General features: G+C 27.8%; 1 protein-coding gene across 1 annotated transcript in view; it reads right to left on the bottom strand.

Annotated features, from left to right (window-relative positions):
* Positions 1-24,301, bottom strand: part of LOC111681386 (homeobox protein Nkx-6.1) — a 40,926-nt gene that overhangs the window by 6,694 nt on the left and 9,931 nt on the right. The window contains exon 3 of the mRNA XM_023443149.2: positions 5,743-5,939. Within this exon, the coding sequence (XP_023298917.2) occupies positions 5,743-5,939 (197 nt within the window). The remainder of the gene's footprint in view (positions 1-5,742; positions 5,940-24,301) is intronic.

The following is a 24,301-nucleotide window of genomic DNA, read 5'->3' as shown; positions in this document are numbered from 1 at the left end:
AATACAACTCTGATAACGTTAGATCCAAACACACAAACACAGACAGAATTTCTAAAATAAGAGATGGCAGCTTTACTTTAAGAGTGATTAACTCATCAAAGAAGATAAGGCCCCGTAGTGGCCTTAATACACACATACATCTTTAATTATGCTGTTTATATTATCTTCAGCATAATCTACAATTGTTAGTCCACATAAAACGGAACATTTATATACGTGTGCTTCTACATGTTTGGATCTATGGGAACATGAAGAAGTTTCCATAGATCCTCAGATTCAATGAGCGGAAGTGACGAATGCAGATCATGTACTGAAGTTAGTGAAAAACTGGAAACACATTCTCCAACAACATTAGATCCAAAAACTTTTAGTGTGTCTGAAACATCAGACGACAATTTCATTTTAAGAGAATTCTCTTTTAAAAGAAAAATTGGATATAAAGAAGGACACATCAGGTCCTGTTGTAGTTCAGTTATGTTGACGATATAACGTTTATATCATCCTACTCCTTAATATAATCTAAATTTATTAGAACCAGTCAGTCCTGTTATCTACAGATTACCAATACTTATTACGTATTCCTAGTCTATATAGAGAAATAGACTTATTCCTCAAATATTTGGTTATGAATCACCGATCTTGATCTATCAAGAAGTAGATATATGTACATATTATCATAACAATATAGGATCCAAGATGGCCTATTAATGTTATTATGTTATTATAAGAGCTGTGTCGGATATTTGAGTTTCAAATACGTGAACAAGTTCTCAAGATCTACAGTGAATATGAAGTAATTATCGAGTCTTGCGTTAGACATGTTAAATTGGATGTTTCGGATTGTCTTTCACGTCTCAGTTGAATAAGCCTAAATAGGTTCTGTTGAGTTCCAAGACGTTTTTTTGTAGTGAATGTCAAAAAGCAAGCAAAAGTTCAAGTTTTAGAATTTGCGAATATCTGGAACCTTCGGAAAATTGACAAGGTAAAAACGACTTAGACACTAATATGAAGTCATTATTGGATCTAAAAATGATATCATGGAAATTACAAACTGAAGAACAAATATATCTTTGTCAAGATGGTGTAGGGTATAATAATGAAGTATTTCAGAAAATATAACATATATTATAAACTGTCTGCTAAGAAAACAAATAAATGTTTGGACCTTAAAACCAACCAAATAAAATCGTTATGTCAAAAAGTGTGTATTTGTGTGATTTGAATATATGTATATGTATGTACATAAATCTGCATAAAATTCTCAATAAAATAAAATTTACATGCGCATTTGACGTATAGGTACTGCTTCTGACTCTTTTTTTTTATAATCTTGAGTATATCTGGTTTTATTACGTTCTTTTTTTCCACAAGTTTAAAAGGGAATTTCCCTTTAAACTAATTCCTGTATGTGGACCACATTTATTTAAATACGTTGTAGATTTGGTTTTTGTTTTTGTTGTTATTGTTATCTGTCTTGTAAAACCATATAAAAATGTTCAGTTGGAGATCTGCCCTACCACCTGACGTTTTTGTTGGCGTCCCAAAACTGAATAACAAATAAAAGGAAAGCGAACACAACCGCTCAAACATGGAATTCGTTACGGCCATATTGTAACGACAGGGCTCTATTTAAATTATTTATGAGTATGTGTGCTAGTGTATGTACATATGTATGTATGGTGGTGTGGTAATAAATGTTGTATGTTTGTGTTACATGTAGTATGTAAATATAACACTTGATTGCAGATTTTAATTTAAACTTCTTTTTCATTGGAGTTTTTTTATCTTCTTCTCTTGTGTTGGCTGCTCTATTTTTATTACATTTTATTTTTTAAAACTAAAAGGCCTCATGTAGTGAATTATATAGTTTTTTCTCCATTCTTTTCCTTTATACCGGTCATATATTTTGGCCATCATATATATAAGGTTTTGTTGTCTCTCAGGTGACTGTCATGAGTGTCAGTTAGTGTGTAAGTGTTTGTTTGCTGTGGCTATTGGTGGTATCATGTGTGTGGCTCTTTTGGGTTCCTTTTGTGTGTTTGTGTGTGGATCTGTGTTGCTATCATAAATTCTGTTCTGTTCAAAGTATATTGATGGGAGGTTTCCAATCTTGTTCGATTGATTGACTTTGACATATTGTTGTCATAAATTCGTTAGAGTTTTCTTTTGTATAATTTACTGTTTCAATGGGTGGCAGAATTATATTTTGATTATTTACAATATTTGAATGTTATTTGATGGGAATTTTGTATAATTTCTTTAGTTTCTTGAAAAACATTGAAATATTTGAAGATTTATATGAAGGTCTAAGGATTAAAGATATTTTCAAATACTTGATCTTTCACCCTTTAAGGGAAAGGGTCAGGTTTGCTCTATTTTGTTCATATGTTTAGATTATGGTTCTTTGTTTTAAAAGATAATGTATAAACATCAAATCAGAAAAAAACTAGGTTCTGTTCGGGACTATTGTGTACTTCTTAATCAGTGGGAAACAAACCTACCAGCTCCTGTCTATCAGACCAAAATACAAACCTGTCTTTCAGACCAAAATACAAAATACCAGAGGCCTTACTTCAACAGTTTGAAATATTCATGAACTTTGACATTTTAAAAGCAAGCTTAAGACTTGTCCGATTGTGTTACAATCTTCCAAACTTAATCAGTGATTTAGATGGGAAATGAACACACTAGCTCCATTCTATCAGACCAGAATACTAACCACTAATCTACCGGTAGCCTCAACTCAAAAGTTTGAAATTCTCATGAACTTTAACCTTCTTAAGAGCAAGCTTAAGATTTGCCCGATGGTGTTCAGAATATTTGTATAGTATCTCTAAACTAATAGTCTAAGTTATTTTGAAATTTGTTTAATAAATACTTTATAAATCATTTGATTTTTGAGTTAATCCCAAATATTTAGAGTTTTGACCTTTGACCCTTTAAAAAAATAGTCAAACTTAACCGTTATTATGATTCAAAATTTTGTTGCTTAGTATGCCTAACTGACTTATTAATCTAAACTGGATTTAAAATTGCTTAACAAATACTTTATAAATCAAAAAAATTTTGCTTAAAACTCAATCATTTGACCTTTGACCTTATAAGGTAAAAGATTAGACTTCGCTATAGGTTTCTTTGTTTGCCTGACTTGTTAGTCGAAACTAGTTTTTAACATAGCTTAACAATTGACCTTTGACCCGTTAAGGGATCAATACTATCCAATGTGATGCAAATATTTAGAGTTCAGCTATTACCTTAAGTGCGACTGATGGACTTCTCAAAATCTCATGCAATACACTTACAACAAGCCTCCTTTTTCGCTCTTAAACAGACATATTTCTAACATTTATTAGATCAAAAAGATACGGCAATAATCTAGTGCATTTCCAAATTAAAAACTATAAAACTACAAGACAAATGGTAAATTCGAGAAAAAAAAGATCACAAACAAAATATTATGATGTAAAACCTAATGTGTCTAACTAACTAATTGAATATGTATGAAGCTGCGAAAGATATCAAGAGAAAAACCTAAAATGCATAAAGTTAAATAAAAATTACAGCTTTATTATTTGCCAAACAAAATTTGTAACTAAAATAAGGACATGGAATGCTTGGTCAGCTACAACAAAGTGAGTTAGTAAGTATTTGTCTACGATTCAAGTTTTATTTGTGATTTTATATGATTTTTATACACACAGCATACGTACACAGATGCACAGTGTATACAAATGTGTGTAAGGATACATTGAGTGCTGGAGCACTGATTTTATAAACAACTACAAAAACAACAACAAAATTTGTGTTGCTCATTCTTTGGTAATTAATCATTTTACAAAACAAGAAAGTGTGTGTGTGTGTGTATTTAATTTATGCACAAAAGCTAAAGAGAGAAAGCCACATAGAACGAGAGACAAAGAGCTTGTGTTCTGTTCATCATAAACGTAAATTATATTGCGTAAAAACAACAACAACAACATTAAATTACATGTCAGTAATGTACATTTTATCATATTTTACACACTGTAGTTTGTAAATGATTTAAATAGACACAACAAATGCTATGTATGTTCTTCCGTCTGACTGTCCATTTGTAGCGATGGACAGACAAATAGAAATTTGCAACAGCTTTTCAAATACACAGACACTTGTCGCTCAACAACAAAAAAACATTAGCAGTTGTTGGTTGTTCATTTATTCATCTAACCATCCATCCATCTATCCATTCATTCATCCTTACACTCATTTAGTCCTTCATTCATTTACTAAATGTGAACTTATGGTAATGAAGGACTGACTATTTAAGTGTGAGTTCATGTTTTTCTCTTAAATTTTTTTCTGTTTGTGGTGATTGCATGAGTATTTGTGTAATTTATATTACATAGAGTGTAGCATACTATTTAGGCGTCAATTGGTAATTTGTATTGTTTTTGTGTGTGTCAGCATTTGTTGTGTGTGTTTATAAAATTCATCAAATAGAAAAATGATTAAATATCAGTTCAGTTGTCAATTTTTGTTTTTGTTTTGTTTCGTGAAAAAGTGGAGAGTTGAGAAATGTCATTAGCAGTTTTTTGTTGAAGGTTTCTAGAAACAAAAGTAACATTTGTTTATAACAAAAAACTGTTAGAAATTAAAAAAAAATAATTCAAGATTTAAATTGGAATTGATTTTTTATTAAATACAAGTTTACCTACAGCTTTTTGTATTTAAAGTTATGGTCCTTCGAGTCCATTGACTTATTTCATAAATGAATATAAAAACAGGGTTAGGAAATTTTTAAACGTTTTTAAGGTCCTTTAAACTTAAGTAGAGGTATTCGATTGAAAACGAAAACCAAAAATATATGAAAATTTTTAAGTTTTAGATATGAATTGCACTTTTCGTGCTACTTTTTGTAATCAAAGTTATGGTCCTTCGAACCTAGTTGACGTAATTATAAATAAATTGTAAGAAATTCTTAAATGGTCGTTCGAACCCAGTTTAAGGTGTCAAAGAAAATCTATGATAGGTTCATTTAAAGTATTCTGCCAAATACATATGCATTCATTTAATTTTCGCGCCATTTTCAAAAACCTAATTTACCTTAAAACTAATTTATTCAAATTGTCCTCTCCACAAAGTATTACAAGTACAATATAACAGCTAATGAAAGGATTACAACTAATTTAAATGAGGGTTTAGGCCACAAGCTCCAAAACCCCTGAAAAAAAAACTGAACACAATATAACAAATCATACCAACGCCAAGGTAACAACAAAAAAGCAACAAACAACAACAACAACAACAACAACTAAATCTCCCACATGAGACACGACACAGTATTCTTTTTGGGATTTAATATTGCGTGGATTTTATTTAACACCACAGCAGCACGTGCGTACTTGATGATTACAATGATGCGGCTGGATTTGTAAAACATTTTCAATGACTTTTGTTTAGAGGGTGTTTTCAACTGGGGGAGACCAAAAAGGATCTATTACTAAGTCAAAATAAAAAAAAACAAATTATTGTACAAATTTGATGACAAAAGGATTTGTGTTTCTTTTTTTTCTCTGACAAACGATAACAATTTAAAATATTGGGATTTAAAAAAAATTTTTAAAATGTAAAGTCTATTTCCGGTAATCCTACACACACTTTTAGCTTAAAGGTTTTTCTTATATTTTTTGGTAACTCATAAAAATGTTAATTTTTGTTTTAGATTAAAAAAAAGATAATTTATATTTTTCGTTTAAAACTTACCTTAACTTGTGATTCAGTCATTCCTAAGGCATACGCTAGTTTAGCTCTTTCTGGTCCAGCCAGATATTTGGTCTGTTCAAAGGTTTTTTCCAAGGCAAAGATCTGTTGACCACTAAATGTTGGGCGGGTGTGTTTTTTCTTACCATCCTTATCATTGGATGAATGATGCTGGTGTGATTGTGATAAATTGGCGGTCACTGGAAGAGAAATTTTAAAAAATATAAGTAAAGGATTGGAAAATATTTGAAATATTTGATAATTTGAAAAAAATATTAAATTATGCTAGAAAATTGTCATAGACCACTTGGGTCTAAGATATATATTTTTTGAGAATTAAGTTTAACAAACATTGAAAGATAAAGATGTGATTAATGCGGAATCGGAAAAACAAGATATAAATGTAATTTTAAAATCATAAGATTTCGATAAAAACCAAACAAGTCGATCTTATGAATGTTTGTTCTGCGTTCACATTTAATAGATAATTGAGAACAATAACAGAATTTTCCACAGCAAAGTCCTTCTGAATAAGTAAAATTTTGAGATATAAGATTTGCAATAGAGAAAGAGTAACTCGACGGCAAGGATCAATATCAGAAGAACTAACAGCTATACCATCATATTAAAAATATCATTAGAATCATTAAATAAAGGTTAAACCAAACAAGTGAAGACCATAAGGATAACTGCAATATACTCTCCATGGCGAGGATCAATATCAGAAGAAATACCAAACAGTTATACGATCACATTAAAGAGATCATTAGGAACATAAAAGGAAGATTAAGTCAAGCAAGTTTAGACCAAAAGGATTTCGGCAAAAGGGACTGCACTAAAAGGATCCATATTAGAAGAAATATCAAAAAGTTATACCATCATGTTAAAAAGATTTTTAAGATCATGAAAGGAAGATTAAGCCAAGCATGTTTAGACCAAAAGGACGTCGACAAGAGAAAATTCTGGGAAGGACTCAATATCAGAAAAAAACACAAAACAGTTAGACGATCATATCAAATAGATCATAAGGATCATGAAAGGAAGATTAAGCCAAGCAAGTTTTGCGCACAAGGACGTCGACAAGAGAGACTGCGCTGAAAGGATAAATATCAGTAAAAATACTACAAACAGATACCATCAAAAGATCATTAGTAACATGGAAGGAATAATGACCAAAACATGTTTACGGCACAAGGACTTTGGCAATAGGGAGATCCCACGAAAAGTATCAATATCAGAATAACTACCAAAAAGTTATCCGATCATATGAAATGGATCATTGAAAACATGAGGATCAATACCACAAACAGTTATACGATCATATTAAAAATATCATTACGAACATGGAAGGAAGAATGACCAAAACATGTTAAGGGCACAAAGACTTTGGCAATAGAGAGAACCCACATAAAGTATCAATATCAGAAAAATTACCAAACAGTTGTACGATAATATTAAAAAGATCATTACGATCACGAAAGAAAGACTAACCCAAACAGGTTTAGGCCGCAATGACGTCGACAGGAGAGTCTTCACGGAAAGCTGTTATACGATCATATCAAATAGATCATTGGGTTCGTGTAAACAAGACTTACCTAAGTAAGTCAACGCTATCATTCAATAAGACTAACTGATCCATTAGTTTTGAACGTGGAAAATATGTAAATCGTTTAGGGAGTTGGGGGAGCAGAATTCTATAGAAAGTGTCTGTATCAGAATCTCCATGCATTAAACCCTTCTAATCAAGAAATGTTTTTATATATGAATATAATTTCCGGAATGGAGCCACTAACACGTACATCGGTAGTTTCCTTTATAGATGTCAAAATAAGGGAACTCACAAAGGAAACTCTTGACCTATCAAGGCAAGCAAGAAAAAACTTTCGAATTATTTGCAAAATTTGTCATGGCAAATGTTTAAGTCATAGACAAAACTACAGAGCTTTACTTTATAGAAAACTGATCTCTGAGTTTTTCACTCTTTTTACTATATGAGTCCAAACCCCTGGTTTTGGTATCACATAGAACATTAATAGCGCAAATAGAACTTTTTTTGTAAAGATATTTGTTATATCATCTAAAAGTCCAAAATTTTGACTTTTAAATAGAGATTAAAGTCCATCTTCTTTTTGATGTTATCTTAAACTAAAACTTGAAACAATTATAAATTGATTATAATTTTAAGAAATGACTTAAGGTTCAGTTATCGTTAAGAAGAAAACAGATATAAAGAAGAAGATTAAATTTATATTTTAAATTCGAAAGATTGAACTTTCAGATAATATAACGGATTTTATAAATAAACATGTTTTTGCACTGTTCTAACCACTCAAATATAGTCAAAGACGTCGTGATATTACAAAAATCTCATGTCTTGTTCAAAATTTCGAATTGTTTCGAAATAAAAATATAACATTTGATTTCTGCTTAAATCAAATAAATTTTTAATAATTTTTTAAGCATATAATTTGCATAAACAATAATATAAATATTTAAACAAATAAATATATATGTTTGTATTGACACATTGTCACAGGGAGCAGTAAAACATTTTGGTCATAAATTCTGAAACAATGGACACAAATGTCAGGCATTGCTGTATAAAAATAACAACAAATAATTAAAATGGCATAATTAAATAACAAATAAAATTGAGCCATAATTGCTGAAACTATAACAAGCAAATAATAAAATGTATATATATTGTATAATAAACACTCACCCACGCACACACACACAAAAACAACTTGCTATAGGCAAAATTTGCCGCATATAAATTTATGATTATTTTTGGGGACAAATTAAAATAATAAAATGAAATTAAACCAAAACTAATTGACCACAAATTAATTTATGTAAAAAAGATCTCCAAAAGCATGCCCCAACATAAACTAATTAAATTGTTGTGCTTATTAAGCAGGCAGAGGAAGACTATTATAAACACAATGTTAACTACAACAACAATGACCTGTATGAGGAAAAAGCGTACAATGAAACCATGCAAATCAATTAAAATGCACCAAGTGTTAGTGATATTATGTTGAAAACCTTTTAGAAACATTTAGCAGACCATTTAAACTGATACTCATTCCATCTTAAAACAAAAATTCTAGCCAACAACACTTAAGAGCCCTGTATTAAGCCAATAAAAGACCATTTGTATAAATAAAACGCCCCCATAGGAAATGAATGCTTAACTAAAGGAAACACAATTTCCTCTCTTTTCCTCTTTTCATTTGTTTAACTTGGGTTTATTTATTAGTAACGGTTATTTAAACCCACAATCGACAACAGCAACATCCTGTAAAACTTACTACATGTTTTGTATATGTATGTGCAAGATAGAGAGAGTGTGGTAAATTTTTAACGATGAGTGAGCAATTAATGTCACCCCATTATTAAAATGAAGGACCCTTAATTATATTTAAAATAATTTTATAAAATCACAAGCTTTATATCACTTGATAGCAAAGGACTTGTTCTCATTTTCGTTAAAGGCAAAAGGTAATTTCCAAAAATTTGTCCTCAACTATGTCGTCAACAGTTTTTAAGGCATTTACAAAGGAAAACAAAAAAAACGTGTTTACGGCCATTTAACCATTATGGATTTTATGTTTTTGTTGTTGGTGTTGTTGTTGTTACTGCTGTTTATATTGGTGGTGTTGTGAATTATTAAGGGTTGTTTTCAATTTGCTGCTGTTTTTTGCGCTTTTTTGTTTACTATGAAGCCTTGAAATTTTTGGCCCATAATATTGTTTTACCCTGAAGTCCCTTAATGACTCTTTGGTTGTTAGGATTTTAAAGGTTTTATTTTGTTTTTGATACAAATTTTATAAAAATATTAATTTAAAATTGTTGTATATTACAATAAAAGGTTTATTTTTTAAGTTTTAATTCGGCATTTTTATTAAGTGGGTTAGTGGATCATATATACAATATTTAAGAGTTCATGGAGTTCATAAATGTTTAAACGAACTTAAAGGATATTCTATATTAAGAAGAGAAAGAGTTGAAAACTTTTAAATATAGAGCTCAAAACAGCCTTTGGTCTCAGCTTATCTCTAATACAGAAAAGTGTAATGGTAGAAAGCTACCTTTAAAAAGCGCAGTTTTAGTTTGGAAATCATTCTCATTAAGATAATCTGTTCCCTTAAATATAGCAAAAATCGGGTGAAATTCATGTTTGTATTCCAAAATAATCTAGAGGAGAATCTTTAGTGCGTCTAAATAATCATTGCTGGGCGAGAGGGCAGAATGTTTATAGGGCGAAAACTAGCGAGAAAAACAGAAAACAATGAATCCTGTTTCCTAAGATACAGGTGACCGAAAGAATTTAGTTTAATCTAGAGGAGAATCAATCTTTTATGCTTTCAATAAATCTTTTTCCTGGGCTTAAGCGAGAGGGTAGAATGTTAAAAGGGCAAATACTGACAAAAATACTAGAGGACGATGAACCCTACCTCCTAAGCAAACTATTTCTAAACTCAAACGAGATGGCAGAATGTTAATACGGTAAAGACTAATGAATATACCTAAAGATAATGATCCCTTCTTACTGGTAAGAAGATACAGGTGAACGAGAGAGGAGACCGATAGAGAATATAAATAGGGCAAAAATTGGTGAAAAACAATGAACCCTACCTCCTAAGTAATCTATTTCTGAACTCCAACGAGAAGGCACAATGTTAATACGGCAAAAACTAATGACAATGAATCCTGTTTACTGGGAAGAAGATACAGGTGAACGAGAGAGGAGACCGAGAGAGTTAAGGTCTTATGTGTAAATCTTGATAAAAAAATTAATATGCAGACACTATATATGGCATAGGATCAACAAAACACATCGGTGCTGGGCGCTAATCTAGCGTGGAATCAACTTTTGGACTGTGTGCGTTATCTAGAGGAAAGACATTGTCTGTAAATTAGAAAGTAATTAATCATTCCTCTAAAGCACAGTTTGTTAAGCAGGCGAAAACAAGATCGACAAGACACATTGGTGATGGTGGCTAATCTAGCACGAAATCAATATTTGGAGAACTACATTGAAACAGGAAAATAGTTATTCTTCCCTCTAGAAGTAAAAATGGCGAAAATATCTGAAAACATCGATTCATGTTTTCAGGACAAGTTAAGAAATGGAGAATATAGAGTATAGTATTAACAAAGCACATCGGTACTGGACAATGATTCACTAGTTTTGTAAAAGTGTGGTTAGAATAACAACAACTTAAGCTACAATAATAAACTAGTTTTTAAGGAAAAGTTTTCACTACATCGACTGAATATGTTGGGAACTTTTAAGGCACTAAACACAAATGATCAAAACCCGGAAACCGATATATAGCATCTACCTAACCACAACACTAGATTCCCTTAAGATATCCGTGCAATAATGAAGTGCGTAACCTGAAGTTAGTATATAGATGGTGCTACATTTTTAACGATTTTAAGTGTATTAATTTGGAGGCGTCCATATAAGGTGATAACATCAAGTCTAACGCGATATTCGAATCCCTTCCAAAGGTAAACTTTGTATCAGAAAAAACTAAATAGAGGAAGTTAATCTAATGAAAATACTCGCTCGAAGCAACACTGGTTGAAATAAAAATAGGAACATAACCCTAACGAGATGAGAACTAGATACTTTGTTAGATTAAGACAGTACGAAGTTAGAATTATCGTACCAATTCTGAATGGATAATTGGATGGACATTCAGACGAATGTAGATCAAGTAGGTGGTATAGTTTAACTCTAGAACACCTCTAGAATCATATAACTTAGGTTCTTGGATGTCCACTAGACAATTTTCGACAACGAAAGAATATATTTCATAAAGAGAAGCGAACTAAAGGAAGTTAACCGGATGAATGCAAAACCGATCGACATATAAGTTGGATCTTAACGACATGAGAACTAGGTGCCTTCTTAAATCAAGGAAGTGTTAGGTTAGTATGATGCTACACAGGATAACGAGTTCAAAATTAAACGAACGAATTCAGATGAGTGTAGAGTATGTAGAGGGGATCAGTTAAACTTTGAAGCACTTTATTTCTCAATGCCAGACAGTCGTCGAAATTATATTCAAACATCTTGGGAGGGATAATATATCCTTTAGAACCACAAAATGAATAAAGAACTACATCAGAAAAAAGCCGATTTTTAACGTATTCTGATAGCAATTTTTAAATATGTATGTAAATGTATCATAAGGCCGTCGCTAATTTTATCCAATTGCAATCTTTTAGGGAATTCCCTTATCAGTTCTCAAAAAGTATTAGAATCCCTAACAAAATGTGTGTGTGTTAGTGTAGTTATAACTGTGATTATATGCTTAAAAGTCCATGAAAATGTCTGAAAAAAACAAACACACCATAAATTGGTACTTATTGCTAGGATGAGGAAAAAAGCACTAAAAATAAGCAACAGTAGACACAAAATTAAAACAAGACATAAGTAAGAAAACAATGGTTACAATTTCTAAATAGGGACGCAAACAAAACACTAAATGCTGCTTGAATTTTAATTAATGGCCAACTTTTGAAGCTTTAAGTAACGGACACCATACTAACACACACATACATACATACATACACACTAAAGTAAAAGAAGGACGTGCTCTTTCATTAACCAAACCATATAGAATGGAAGACATTTTTGTTCAACCAAATTGGTTGTGTTTGTGATTGTTGCTTTCAGCTTTGAGCCGCCTCAGCTACTGATTAGTGCGAGTAGAAATAGTAGTTGGCTTTAGTACTTGTAGATCTCCATACAAAAAAAATCAAACAAACAAAAAATTTTGAGTCTAAGTATAAAAACCAATACTAGTCTGATGGTCCTTTCAGGCAATAATTTTGTTGTTACTTTTTTTTTGCTTTTGTTGATAATGCTTGTCTTCATTAAGTTTAATGATGGTGTCAACTGTTTTTTCCTTGGGGTTTTGTGGAGCTTTCACAAAATAGATTTGTTCTGGGTATTTAATTTCATGTGAAGACAAAATAAAGCAATTAAAACATGTCCTTGTTTTTAAGGATGTTGTCAATTTCAAATGAACATAAGAAATTAAAATGAAATTGTTTAATTGGGTTGAAATTGAGAGACATAAAAACACAAAATTTAGTTGTTATAAAATTAATGAAATTAAAAAAGGGGACAAAGAATACTAAAAGATTAATTTCGATAAGAGTTTTTAACAAAAAGTTTCATGTGAAAAATCGAAAGAAATAATTGTAGGATGGGTTATGACTTGAACTATAAAACGTTTCCAACCACTTTTTCTAAATAGTTTTTAACAGGTATTTCACCAAAGTACTTTCAAAAGCCGCGTTCTTTGCCAAATCCTCGTTTTAAGGGGTACAAGATCCTTATGACGGTCTGCAGCGGCGAATAATAGATAGAACCTTTTTTCTTCCAAATAATACAAAAATATTAATGAACAAAATTCCTAAAATCCAGGAAAATTAAAAAAGTAGTAGTATTTTTCTACTTTTTTCAAAAGCTTAAAAGAAACCTAAATTGTAGGCATTTTAATTAGAAAACTTTTCAAAAAACTATTATAAAACACAATTTCAACACTTTTGAGAAATAGTAGTAGTTTTACTACTTTTCTAGAAAAGTGCCTAAAAATTTAAATAATAACATTTTGGATTAAGAGAATCGAGATATATAATGAAACTATTGATTTTACTTCAGTTGAAAATTAGTAGTATTTTAGCACTATTTTCAAAATCCTTACAAAACCTAAATAAAAAGCAGTTTTATTAAAAAATGATCTCTAAAAGTAAAAAGCAATAAGCATTTTGATAAAGAAAATTTAGAAAAAAAAGTAAATTGGGTGACTTGAAAAATAGTAGTATCTTTAGTACCTTTTTTCAAAAAGTATTCTAAGAAAAAACATTTTAAGTTTTAACAAGGTTTTCTAAAAGTAAAAAACAATAAAAATTTTTATAAAAAAAATTTTAAATATAAAAAATTTAGAAAAATAGTACTATTTTTACTACCTTTTTTAAAAAAGTGCCAAAAGTAAAAAAATAACATTTTAGTTGAAGAAAATTAAGAAATATAATCATATAAGTGATTTTTAGTTATTTAAAAAATAGTAGTATTTTAGTACTATTTTCAAAAATCTTACTAAACCCAAATAAATTAAGTTTTAAAGTAATAATCAAAAAGCATTTTAATAAAGAAAGTCTCCAATAAGTATAAAACATGTAATTTTAGTAGTATTTTTTACTACTTTTTACAAAAAGTGGCAAAAGTTAATTAAATTACATTTGAATTTAGGAAAATCAATAAATTTAATAAAAATAACTGATTTTAGCTGATTTCAAAAATAGTAGTATTTTAGTACTATTTTCAAAAATCTTACTAAACCTAAATAGAAAAAGTTTTAAAGTAATAAGCAAAAAGCATTTTAATAAGGAGGATCTTCAAAAAGTACAAAACATGATTTCTGCAGATTGTGAACAATAGTAGTAATTTTAGTAGTATTTTTACTACTATTTTACAAAAAGTGCCCAATGTCAATGTAATAACATTTTAATTTAAGAAAATCAATAAATATATTAAAAATAACTGGTTTTAGCTGTTTTCAAAAATAGTAGTATTTAAGTACTATTTTCAAAAATCTTACTAAAGCCAATTAAACAAGTTTTAAATTAAAAAGCAATAAGCACTTTAATAAGGAAAATTTTAAAAAAGTTTAAAACATGATTTTTGCAAATTGAGAACAATAGTAGTAATTTTAGTAGTATTTTTACTACTTTTTACAAAAAGGGTTAAAAGTCAATGAAATATTATTTTATTTAAGAAAATAGTAAATATAATAAAAATAACTGATTTTAACTCATTTTAAAAATAGTAGTATTTTAGTACTATTTTCAAAAACTTTATTATTAAACTCAAATAAAAAAAGTTTTATAAAAAAAGCAACAAGCATTTTAATAAAGAAAATCTCCAATAAGTATAAAACATGATTTCTACTGATTGAGAACAATAGTAGTAATTTTAGTAGTATTTTTACTACTTTTTAACAAAAGTGGCAAAAGTCACTGAAATTATATTTTTATTTGAGAAAATCAATAAATATAATAAAAATAAATAGTTTTAGCTTATTTTAAAAAAGTAGTATTTTAGTACTATTTTTCAAAAATCTTACTAAACTCGAATAAAATGAAAGACAGAACTAATGTCTTTGCGTTAAAATCAATATTAAAGAAATTCTCTGTTTTTCATAAGAGAAGTGTTAATTGTTTAGTTATATTATGAATTATTGCTTTTATTTATTATTGATAACCCTGATTAAATATGCATTTATTTTGACAGGATTATTAAATAAATGGCTTAACAATTTTTTTTTTTTCATTATTTCCTTACTTTTTGTCTGCTAAACAAAAATATCATGTGTTAGTGAGGAAAAAAGCGAATAAATTATATAATGATAAAAAAAGATAAATAATCAATCCCTTAAATAAAAAGTAACACGTATTTAATTGTCAGGATATTTTAGGCAGTAATGACAGCATATAAATAACAAAAACAACAACAAAACATAAACAAGGATAAAATAGCATAAATAGAATTTGTATTTTTATGGCAATTATATGAAGGCAATATTTATACACTAATAAACAGGGTGACTTAAGCGATTATAGACAACTGCTGCTGTTGCTGCTGCTACATATAGCATTAATAATGCTAATAATGCAAACACAGACTTTGGCTATTGCTACTGCTGTTGCAAGCAAAAAAAATTCTCTACAAAACAATAGAATCAAAGGCAAATAAGTAGATATTATTTATAACCAAGGGCTTTATTACCTACACATACAACAATTGTTTAGAGTGAGAAAGAGAGTGAAGTATGAAGAAGAATCTAAAACCTTTAATAAACAAACATTTGGTGAAATGTTTGCTGGGTATTAAAAGTTGTCAGTGTCATTATTACCTTTTTACTTTTTTTTGGGTAACTGTGCAAAAAAAAAACAAATACAAAATTATTTGGTAAAGACCTCAGCTGCATAATAAAAAGCAATTTTTCTTATTTTTTTTTACTGCACACAACACCAAAAAAGTTATAGTCCTAAGGGTCCATTTCGAACATTTTGCTTTTTTCAGGATTAGTATTAACATAGGCAATATATATTTTGTATGCTGTTTGTTATAATTTTACGGGCTGCATGACAGTATTGATGAAACTTCGTGTTAATAATGACTTAACACAGGCTCATTGTCATATATTTTTCAAAACATTTTTTAAAGATATTTTTTTCTATTTTCTTTAAAAAAACACAGGGTGCAAAAAAGGCGTTTTTAGAGGCGGATTTGTTGTGTGATTATTGGTAGCCGTTAAGTATTTGTTTATACTTTTTATTGATTTGATAAATATTCGTGATTAATCTCTGGGTTTGTGTAGGTGAAATGGTGATGTAAAGGATTTTAAAATGATAGACATTTTAAATTTGTTTATGTGTGTGTTTATTTTAAAAGAGTATTAAAAATACTAATATTTTTAAAATAATTTGAAATTATTCTATTTTATTAGTTTTATTGACATTCCTTAACGAAAAAAGCTTTTTTGTTTAGTTTAAGGAAAATTAAAAAAAGTAGTAAAAATACTACTATTTTGAAAACGGGTTAAAATATTCTATTTTATTAGTTTTATTGATATTCTTTATGAAAAAAAGCTTTTTTTAGTTTAAGGAAAATTTTGAAAAAAGTAGTAAAAATACTACTATTTTTAAAATGTGTTAAAATTATTCTGTTCTATTAGTTTTATTGATATTCTTTATAGAATAACGTTTTATTTAGTTTTGGTAACATTTTGAAAAAAAGTAGTAAAAATACTACTATTTTTGGAAAGAGTTAAAATTGAGTTTCTTATGTTTTATTTAAGAGATTTATTAATAAAAAACCAAAAAACTAAATATAAAGAGATTTTAGAAAAAAGTACTAAAAATACTACTATTCTTGAAAAGTGTTGAAATTGAGTTTTTAGCCGGTTTATTAATAAAATGCAAAAAAAAAATGGAAATAATGAGGTTTTAGAAAAAAAAATTTGAAGAGTGTTGAAATTCAGTTTTTTTTTTTGGTTTTTATAGAGTTTTATTAATAAAACGCAATATTAAAGAGGTCTTTGAAAAAAAATTCTAAAAATACTACTATTTTTGAAAAGTGTAGAAATTGAGTTTTTTATGGTTTTTGAAGGGTCTTTTTATTAAAACGCAAAAAATTTAGATTTAAAGAGATTTTTGAAAAAAGTACTAAATATACTACTATTTTTGAAAAGTGTTGAAATTAAGTTTTTTAAGGTTTTTAAAGGGTTTTATTAATGAAACGCAAATAGAAATTTCAGTTAAAAAGGTTTTTGATAGAAGTAGTAAAAATACTACTATTTTTGAAAAGTGTAGAAATCGAGTTTTTTATGGTTTTAAACAGTTTTATTAATAAAACGCAAAAAATTACATTTAAAGAAGTTTTTGAAAAAGGTAGTAAAAATGCTACTATTTTTAAAAATTATTGAAATTGAGTTTTTTATGTTTTTTAAAGAGTTTTATTAAAAAAACGCATTAAATTTAGATTTAAAGAGGTTTTTGAAGAAAGTACTAAAAATACTACTATATAAGAAAAGCGTTGAAATTGAGTTTTTTATGGTTTTTGAAGTGTTTTATTAATAAAACGCATTAAATTTAGATTTAAAGATGTTTTTGAAAAAAAGTAGTAAAAATACTACTATTTTTGAACAGTGTTAAAATTGATATTTTTATGGTTTTTTAACGGGTTTTATTAATAAAACGAAAAAAATGTCTATTGTAAAGGTTTTAGGCAGTTTTTGTAAAAAGTAGTAAAAAATACTACTATTTTTCAAAAGTGCTTAAATTGAGTTTTTCGCACTTTTTACAGATTCTTTTCGTAATAAAATGCATGAAATGTGGTTTTTGAAAAGTTAATCAAAAAAGTACTTAAATACTACTTATTTTAAACAAGTTAAAATCAGCTTTTTCAATATTTTTAGAGATTCTATAGTTAAAAAAAAAACTATTTTGTTTCTTTAAGGCACTTTTTGTAAAAAGTAGTAGAAATACTACTTAAATATACTTTAATACTTCTTTTTTAAAACAAGTTTTAATCAACATTTTCAATATTTTTCTTGATTCTACAGCTTACAAACATTTATTTTGTTTGGTTTTAGGCATTTTTTTGTAAAAAGTAGTAAAAATACTACTATTTTTAAAATAATCATTTTATACTTTTTTCTTACAAAAGTGCATAAGAATTGATTTTAAAAACGCTTTTTTTTTAATAAGTATGTACAAAAATACTACTATTTTTTAAAACATGTTTTTGCAATATTTTTATTTGATTTAAAAAAGAAAACTTTGAAAATTTATTAAAATTCTTTTTCATTACAGTTCACCTTTTTTTAAGGTCCTAATTGATTCTTCCTTAATACTTGTTTAAATTAATTAAAAAATTTCATAATTTTATTTTATTAACAGACCCACCTCCCCTCCTCCCTACTTTTCCTTTGCCCATTGCTTTAAAACTCATTTAAATTAATTTTCCCATATGACCCTTTTTATGTGTGTCATAACGCAATTTGTAGATTATTATCAAAATTAATTATTATTATTATGATAATAAAGTTTTTTTTGTTTTACTTGTTGTAAAATAAAACCCTTTTTTTGTGTTCTTACATTCAAAGTACTAATGACACATTTAGAACAACAATGTTTTTAACAGGAAAAACAATAAAATATTTACAAAATTATACCCTAAAGAATTTGCCACAAAAAAGTAATCAAATTATAAGAAAAGTATTAAATATGAGCAAGAAAAGATATGAACTTAATTAAGCTTAAACAAAACTTTTTAAAGGAGAGTATTAAACAAAAAAGACTAACTTAGTTTAGTTTTTATTTTTTAAATTTTAGAATATATTTTGGTGTTAAACTACAATTTGTATTAACAATACAAATTATTGGTCCTTCCAACCGCCACCACCTTAAAGTATGCTAGACAATTAATACAAATCCATAATGTTAAACTTTTCTCATCGACACAAAACTTTTCTTTTATCATCTTGTTTACAATTATAAGCATAATCAAAAGTTTTTATAAATCATAAAAATAAAATATTTTAAATAATTTAATTATCAAATAATGTTTTAACAAACATAAAACAAACTTAACAAATGGGTCGCAGGACAGCAGAATGTAGAAAATATAAATCTTTAATAGAAAACCCACCACCACTAAATCATGCTATTGATATTGAGGCACATGTCCCCACAATGTTGAGAAAAACAACAACAACAAAAATATTTGACATTTATTAATTGTTTATTAATTAATGTCAGACATTAAATTCGTCTTACAGCTGTTAAAAAATAAAAGTTTTTTTGAAAAATTAAATAAATCATATATTTAGGCAAAAGAGGATGGGGCAGGGGGAATATTAAAATAAAAATTTATAGACAAATTTAAAATTTTCATAAAAGGATGTTGTGAAATAATAATTTAGATACAAGTTTTGAAAAGTTCTAAAATAGTACTATTTTCTTTAAAAACCATTTTTTTTATATTTATGAAGTAAAAAAGTACTTAAAATACTACCATTTTTTAAATCAGTTGAAATCATGTTTCGTTGTTGTTTTCAGATATTTTTTTCTCATTAAATAAGTATTCATTTAGGTTTATTAAAGTTTTTTTAGAAAAAAGTACTAAAGTAACTAAAATTCAATTATTTTATTATTTTTAATTGATTATTCTCTGTTAAAAAAGCTTTTGCCTTGGTTTTAGGCAATTTTTGTTAAAAGTAGTAAAAATACTACTATTTTTCAAACGGGCTGATATTAGTAATTTTTTATTATTTTTATATAATATATAATTTTACTTAAAAAAATAAATTTTTATGAAGCTTTTTTTTCAAAAAGTACTAAAAATATATATTTTCATAGTGAAAAAAGGTACTAAAGTACTGCGATTTTTCTAATCTGTTTAAATCATATCTTGTTCTTGTTTTAAGATATTTTTCTTATTAAAATGGTGTCAAATTGAGTTTTTTAAAGGATTTTTTAAAGAAAAAGTACTAAAATACTACTATATTTTAAATTAACTAAAATTCATTTCATTTATTAATTTTATTACTTTTTTCTTTGTTAAAAAACTGTTTTATTGATTTCTAGCAAGTTTTGTTAAAAGTAGTAAAAATACTACTATTTTTCAAAAGAACTGGAATTAGGCATTTTTATTATTTTTGAAAATTTTACTTAATAAAAAGCATTTGCTTAAGGTTTTTTAATTAAGTACTTAAGTACTAAAACTGCTACTATTTTTGTAGTTGCCCAAAATATTATTTAAATCATGTTCATCGGTCTGCCTGTCTGCCCGTCTTTCTATTTGAATCAAAATTTTGAAGACTTTAGATATCTTCGGGATCCAAATCTTTAAAAAAAAGACTAGATCATGATCTAGTCTATATAACAGGTTACGCTCTAGACTATAGATTTATTTACGAACTTGTCTATATTGTAGACTATAGTCTCGATAACGAATTAGTTTATAGTCTAAATCATAAACTGTATCACGAACTGAACTATTGACGAAATCACTAACTAAACTATAGATGAAAGATCTTGAGCTACTTTTTTGGGGTCCCTTATATGTTTATAGACTTGACTAAAGAAAAGTTCAAGAACTTCTCTTTACATAACATCACTTAGCCCCGTTAACTCCACCTCTGGTTATCGCTTAACCGAAAGTTATTCTGCCGATTAAAATATTGTTTGTATGAAAACTGTCAATTTAATCTAAAGATAAAAAATAACTAGACATTGTGTTATTAGGGGTTAGATTAGATTATATACTAATGTACTTGTAAGATCAAAAACTAGTCTAATATGTAACAAACTGGACTATAGACGAGACCACAAATTAGACTGAAGAACTGATCACGAACTAGTCTATATATAAGATCACGAACTCTTGTAAAGACATGATTAGATCACGAACTACATTACAAACTAAGTTTATAGCTTAGATTGAGTATTAGTGGCTATATCATAATCTATATCATATCGATAGACTACACCACAAAGTAGACTGTAGAACTGATCACGAACTAGTTAATATATATAAGACCACGAACTATTGTATAGATAAGATCAGGCATTAGACTAAAGAGTACATCACGAACAGGTCTTTAGACTAGATTACAAACAAGACTATATACTAGATCACGATATAATCTATCAGTAAACTAGATCACAAATAAGTATACTGCGTAGATCACAAACTAGTCTACATCATCACGATAGTCTACCAGTCAATAGATTAGATCATAAACTACACTGTAGCCTAAATCAAGAACTAGACTATAGAATTGATTACGAACTAGTTTATAGATTAGAAAATGAACTATTCTATAGATTAGATCAAGAACTTGTGCGTACAATACATCACGAATATGTTAGTTATCGAACTATACAGTAAAATAGCTATCGAAGTACTCTCTAGACTAAATGAAAAATTATTTTGAAGACATGATCACGAATTAGTTCATATCATTAGTTCATAAGATCTGTCTCTTGAATCATTTTCTATCCTATAAACTTTACACACAGGAAGTTTGCTTCTGTTTAATTTTACACCAGATTTGTCAAAGTTAACCTTTAAACTCAGGGATGGATATAAGTTATATAGGAAGAAAAAAAGTTATTTAAAAAAACATTAAAAAACAAAAAACTTTAAAGGAAACATTAATAAAAACATTTCCGAAAATTTATTTTCAAAATATTTTATAAATTCCGTTTCAACAAAAATAAGTTTTATGTGTTTCTCTTAATTAGTTGTAAAAATTAGCTTTTAATTATAAAATCGGTTTAGTTTTTTAAAAAAATTTTGTCTCTATTAAAAATATTTATATAATTTAAAATATTTCGTCATTTAGCAAATATAACTAATAAAACTTTATTAAAATTGTTTAAACAAAACAAAAACAAAAAAACTTGCTAATTTTTATATTATTAACAACTAATATAAAGAAATTTAAAATCATAAAAAATTATAATAATTTCAAATGAAAAAAAAAAACAATAGAAATTAAGTTATATTTTTTTATGACTAAAAATTGTCTGTTAATTATTAAAAATAGTTTATGCAAATAACATTATAACTATTTATTTTTAATTTAGCAAACTTTATTATCTTATCATTAATAAATTAAATATGTCAGAGTTAATTTTTTTTATATAATGTCACCCCTCTCTATAACATTAAGGAGGAATCACAGTTTGATATGAAATTTTAAATAAACATGAAACATGAACAATATTAATTCCCCCAGTGTGCTTTATCTTATATGTATATCAGGTGTCAATAAAAATTGATTTAATTGTCAATGAAACCTTGCATTATATAACCTCCTTCCCTCCTTTAACCTAATGGTTTTTATATAGCAATTGTTAATAAATGCAATTTGTATTTAAATTTCTCAGCAAAAAAGAAAAGGGTTACTTATTTGGTTTGGTTATTAAATGCTGCTTAACTATTTGCCAATATCAGACTCATTTTTATATTTATGCATAAATAAAAAAGTAAATATACAAAAAAAAATAGCAATGTTATTTTATATTAAATAAATTCCTGAATAAATACAAATAATGGCAATTTATTGCAAATAATGAACCAATATTTAATGAGACACAAACATAATTAAATTTAATTAAATTTTATTATCATATCAGTTTAATCGAATTTTCAGCAAATGACTGCAAATAACAACAACAATAATAATAATCAGTTTAATGCAATAGTAAAAAAATGCAGTGATGGGGAAACAATATTCTATTAAGTGTTAAGCATGTCTATGCACTCATAGTTTAATTTCAAACAAGGTCCTTTATGCTACTTTATGAATTATATTATATTTGTAGTTTTTGTTGTCAGATTTTTATTTTTTATAAATATGTATGAAATTTTGTTTATATTTTATTTCATTTATGATTTATTAAAAAGGACTTGGACATATGTATTTTTTTCGATATATAACCATGACAAATGAATAAATAAATATGTATATGTTATAGAGATAATAACAGTAAAGAGAACAAAAATAGCAGGTTTAATTAGTTTTCAATTAAGTAATGTAATAAGTAGCATAAGAGCACTACTTATGGTCTGAACAATTTAATAGATTGTACTACGAACTAGATTTGACACTAGATCACACATAAGGCTAAAAATTAGACTTCATACTAATCTATATATTAGACCATAAACTAATCTATTTGTTAGCTGAATAACAAGAACTAAAAAGTAGACCAGATCATAAACTACACTATAAAATTGACAACGTCTATGGAATAGATTAACTAGTCTTTAGACTAGATCATGAATTAGTCTACATACCAGTTTGTTATCTAGTCTATAAACTACATTACGAACTATTCTAACGACTAGATCAAAAAGTAGTCCATGGACTAGATCATAAACGAGATCACGATGTAGTCTTTTGACTAGGACTCTAGAATTGACCACGATCTATTCTATAGACAAAGACTCTTGAATAGATCAAGAACTAGTCTATACATAAGAACATAAACTAGTCAAAGGGCTAGATCAATAACTAGTCTAAATACTAGATCACAAACTAGTCTACAGACTAGATCCAATCTACAAAATCGCGAACTAGCATATCGACTGGATCACGACTAGTCTATAGACTAGATCACAAACTAATCTATAGACTACATCACGAACTAGTCTATAGAATAGATCACGAACTAGTCTATAGACTAGATCACGAACTAGTCTATAGACTAGATCACGAACTAGTCTATGGACTAGATCACGAACTAGTCTATAGAATAGATCACGAACTAGTCTATAGAGTAGATCACGAATTAGTCTATAGACTAGATCACGAATTAGTCTATAGACTAGATCACGAACTAGTCTATAGACTAGATCACGAACTAGTCTATAGACTAGATCACGAACTAGTCTATAGACTAGATCACGAACTAGTCTATAGACTAGATCACGAACTAGTCTATAGACTAGATCACGATCTAGTCTATAGACTAGATCACGAACTAGTCTATAGACTAGATCACGAACTAGTCTATAGACTAGATCACGAACTAGTCTATAGACTAGATCACGAACTAGCCATTTTAATCTAGTCTATATACTAGACTAGATCACGAAATAGTCTATAAACTAAATCACGAACTGGACTATAGACTAGATCACGAGTCTCAAGACTACAACGAACTAATCTATAGACTAGATCATGAACTAGATTGTGGACTGGATAACGAACTACTCTACAGACTTGATGAAAATCTAGTCTTAGAGTAGTTCTCAAATTAGTCTATAGACTAAATCACAAACTAGACTATACGACCTCTTAACTCTTTTTGCTCTTGTATCCTTATTTTTTCTATAAAATGCTCGTTTTCTTAACTTTGATATTAAAATAAATCTTAAATATTAAAATAAATTTGAAATGACAAGAATATAAACACACAAAAATATGTATGTAAATAAACAGATTGCTAA

Source organism: Lucilia cuprina, chromosome 5 (genome assembly GCF_022045245.1).
Source record: "Lucilia cuprina isolate Lc7/37 chromosome 5, ASM2204524v1, whole genome shotgun sequence".
NCBI classification, from domain to species: Eukaryota; Metazoa; Arthropoda; class Insecta; order Diptera; family Calliphoridae; genus Lucilia; species Lucilia cuprina.
This window is presented reverse-complemented; position numbering and strand designations above follow the sequence as displayed.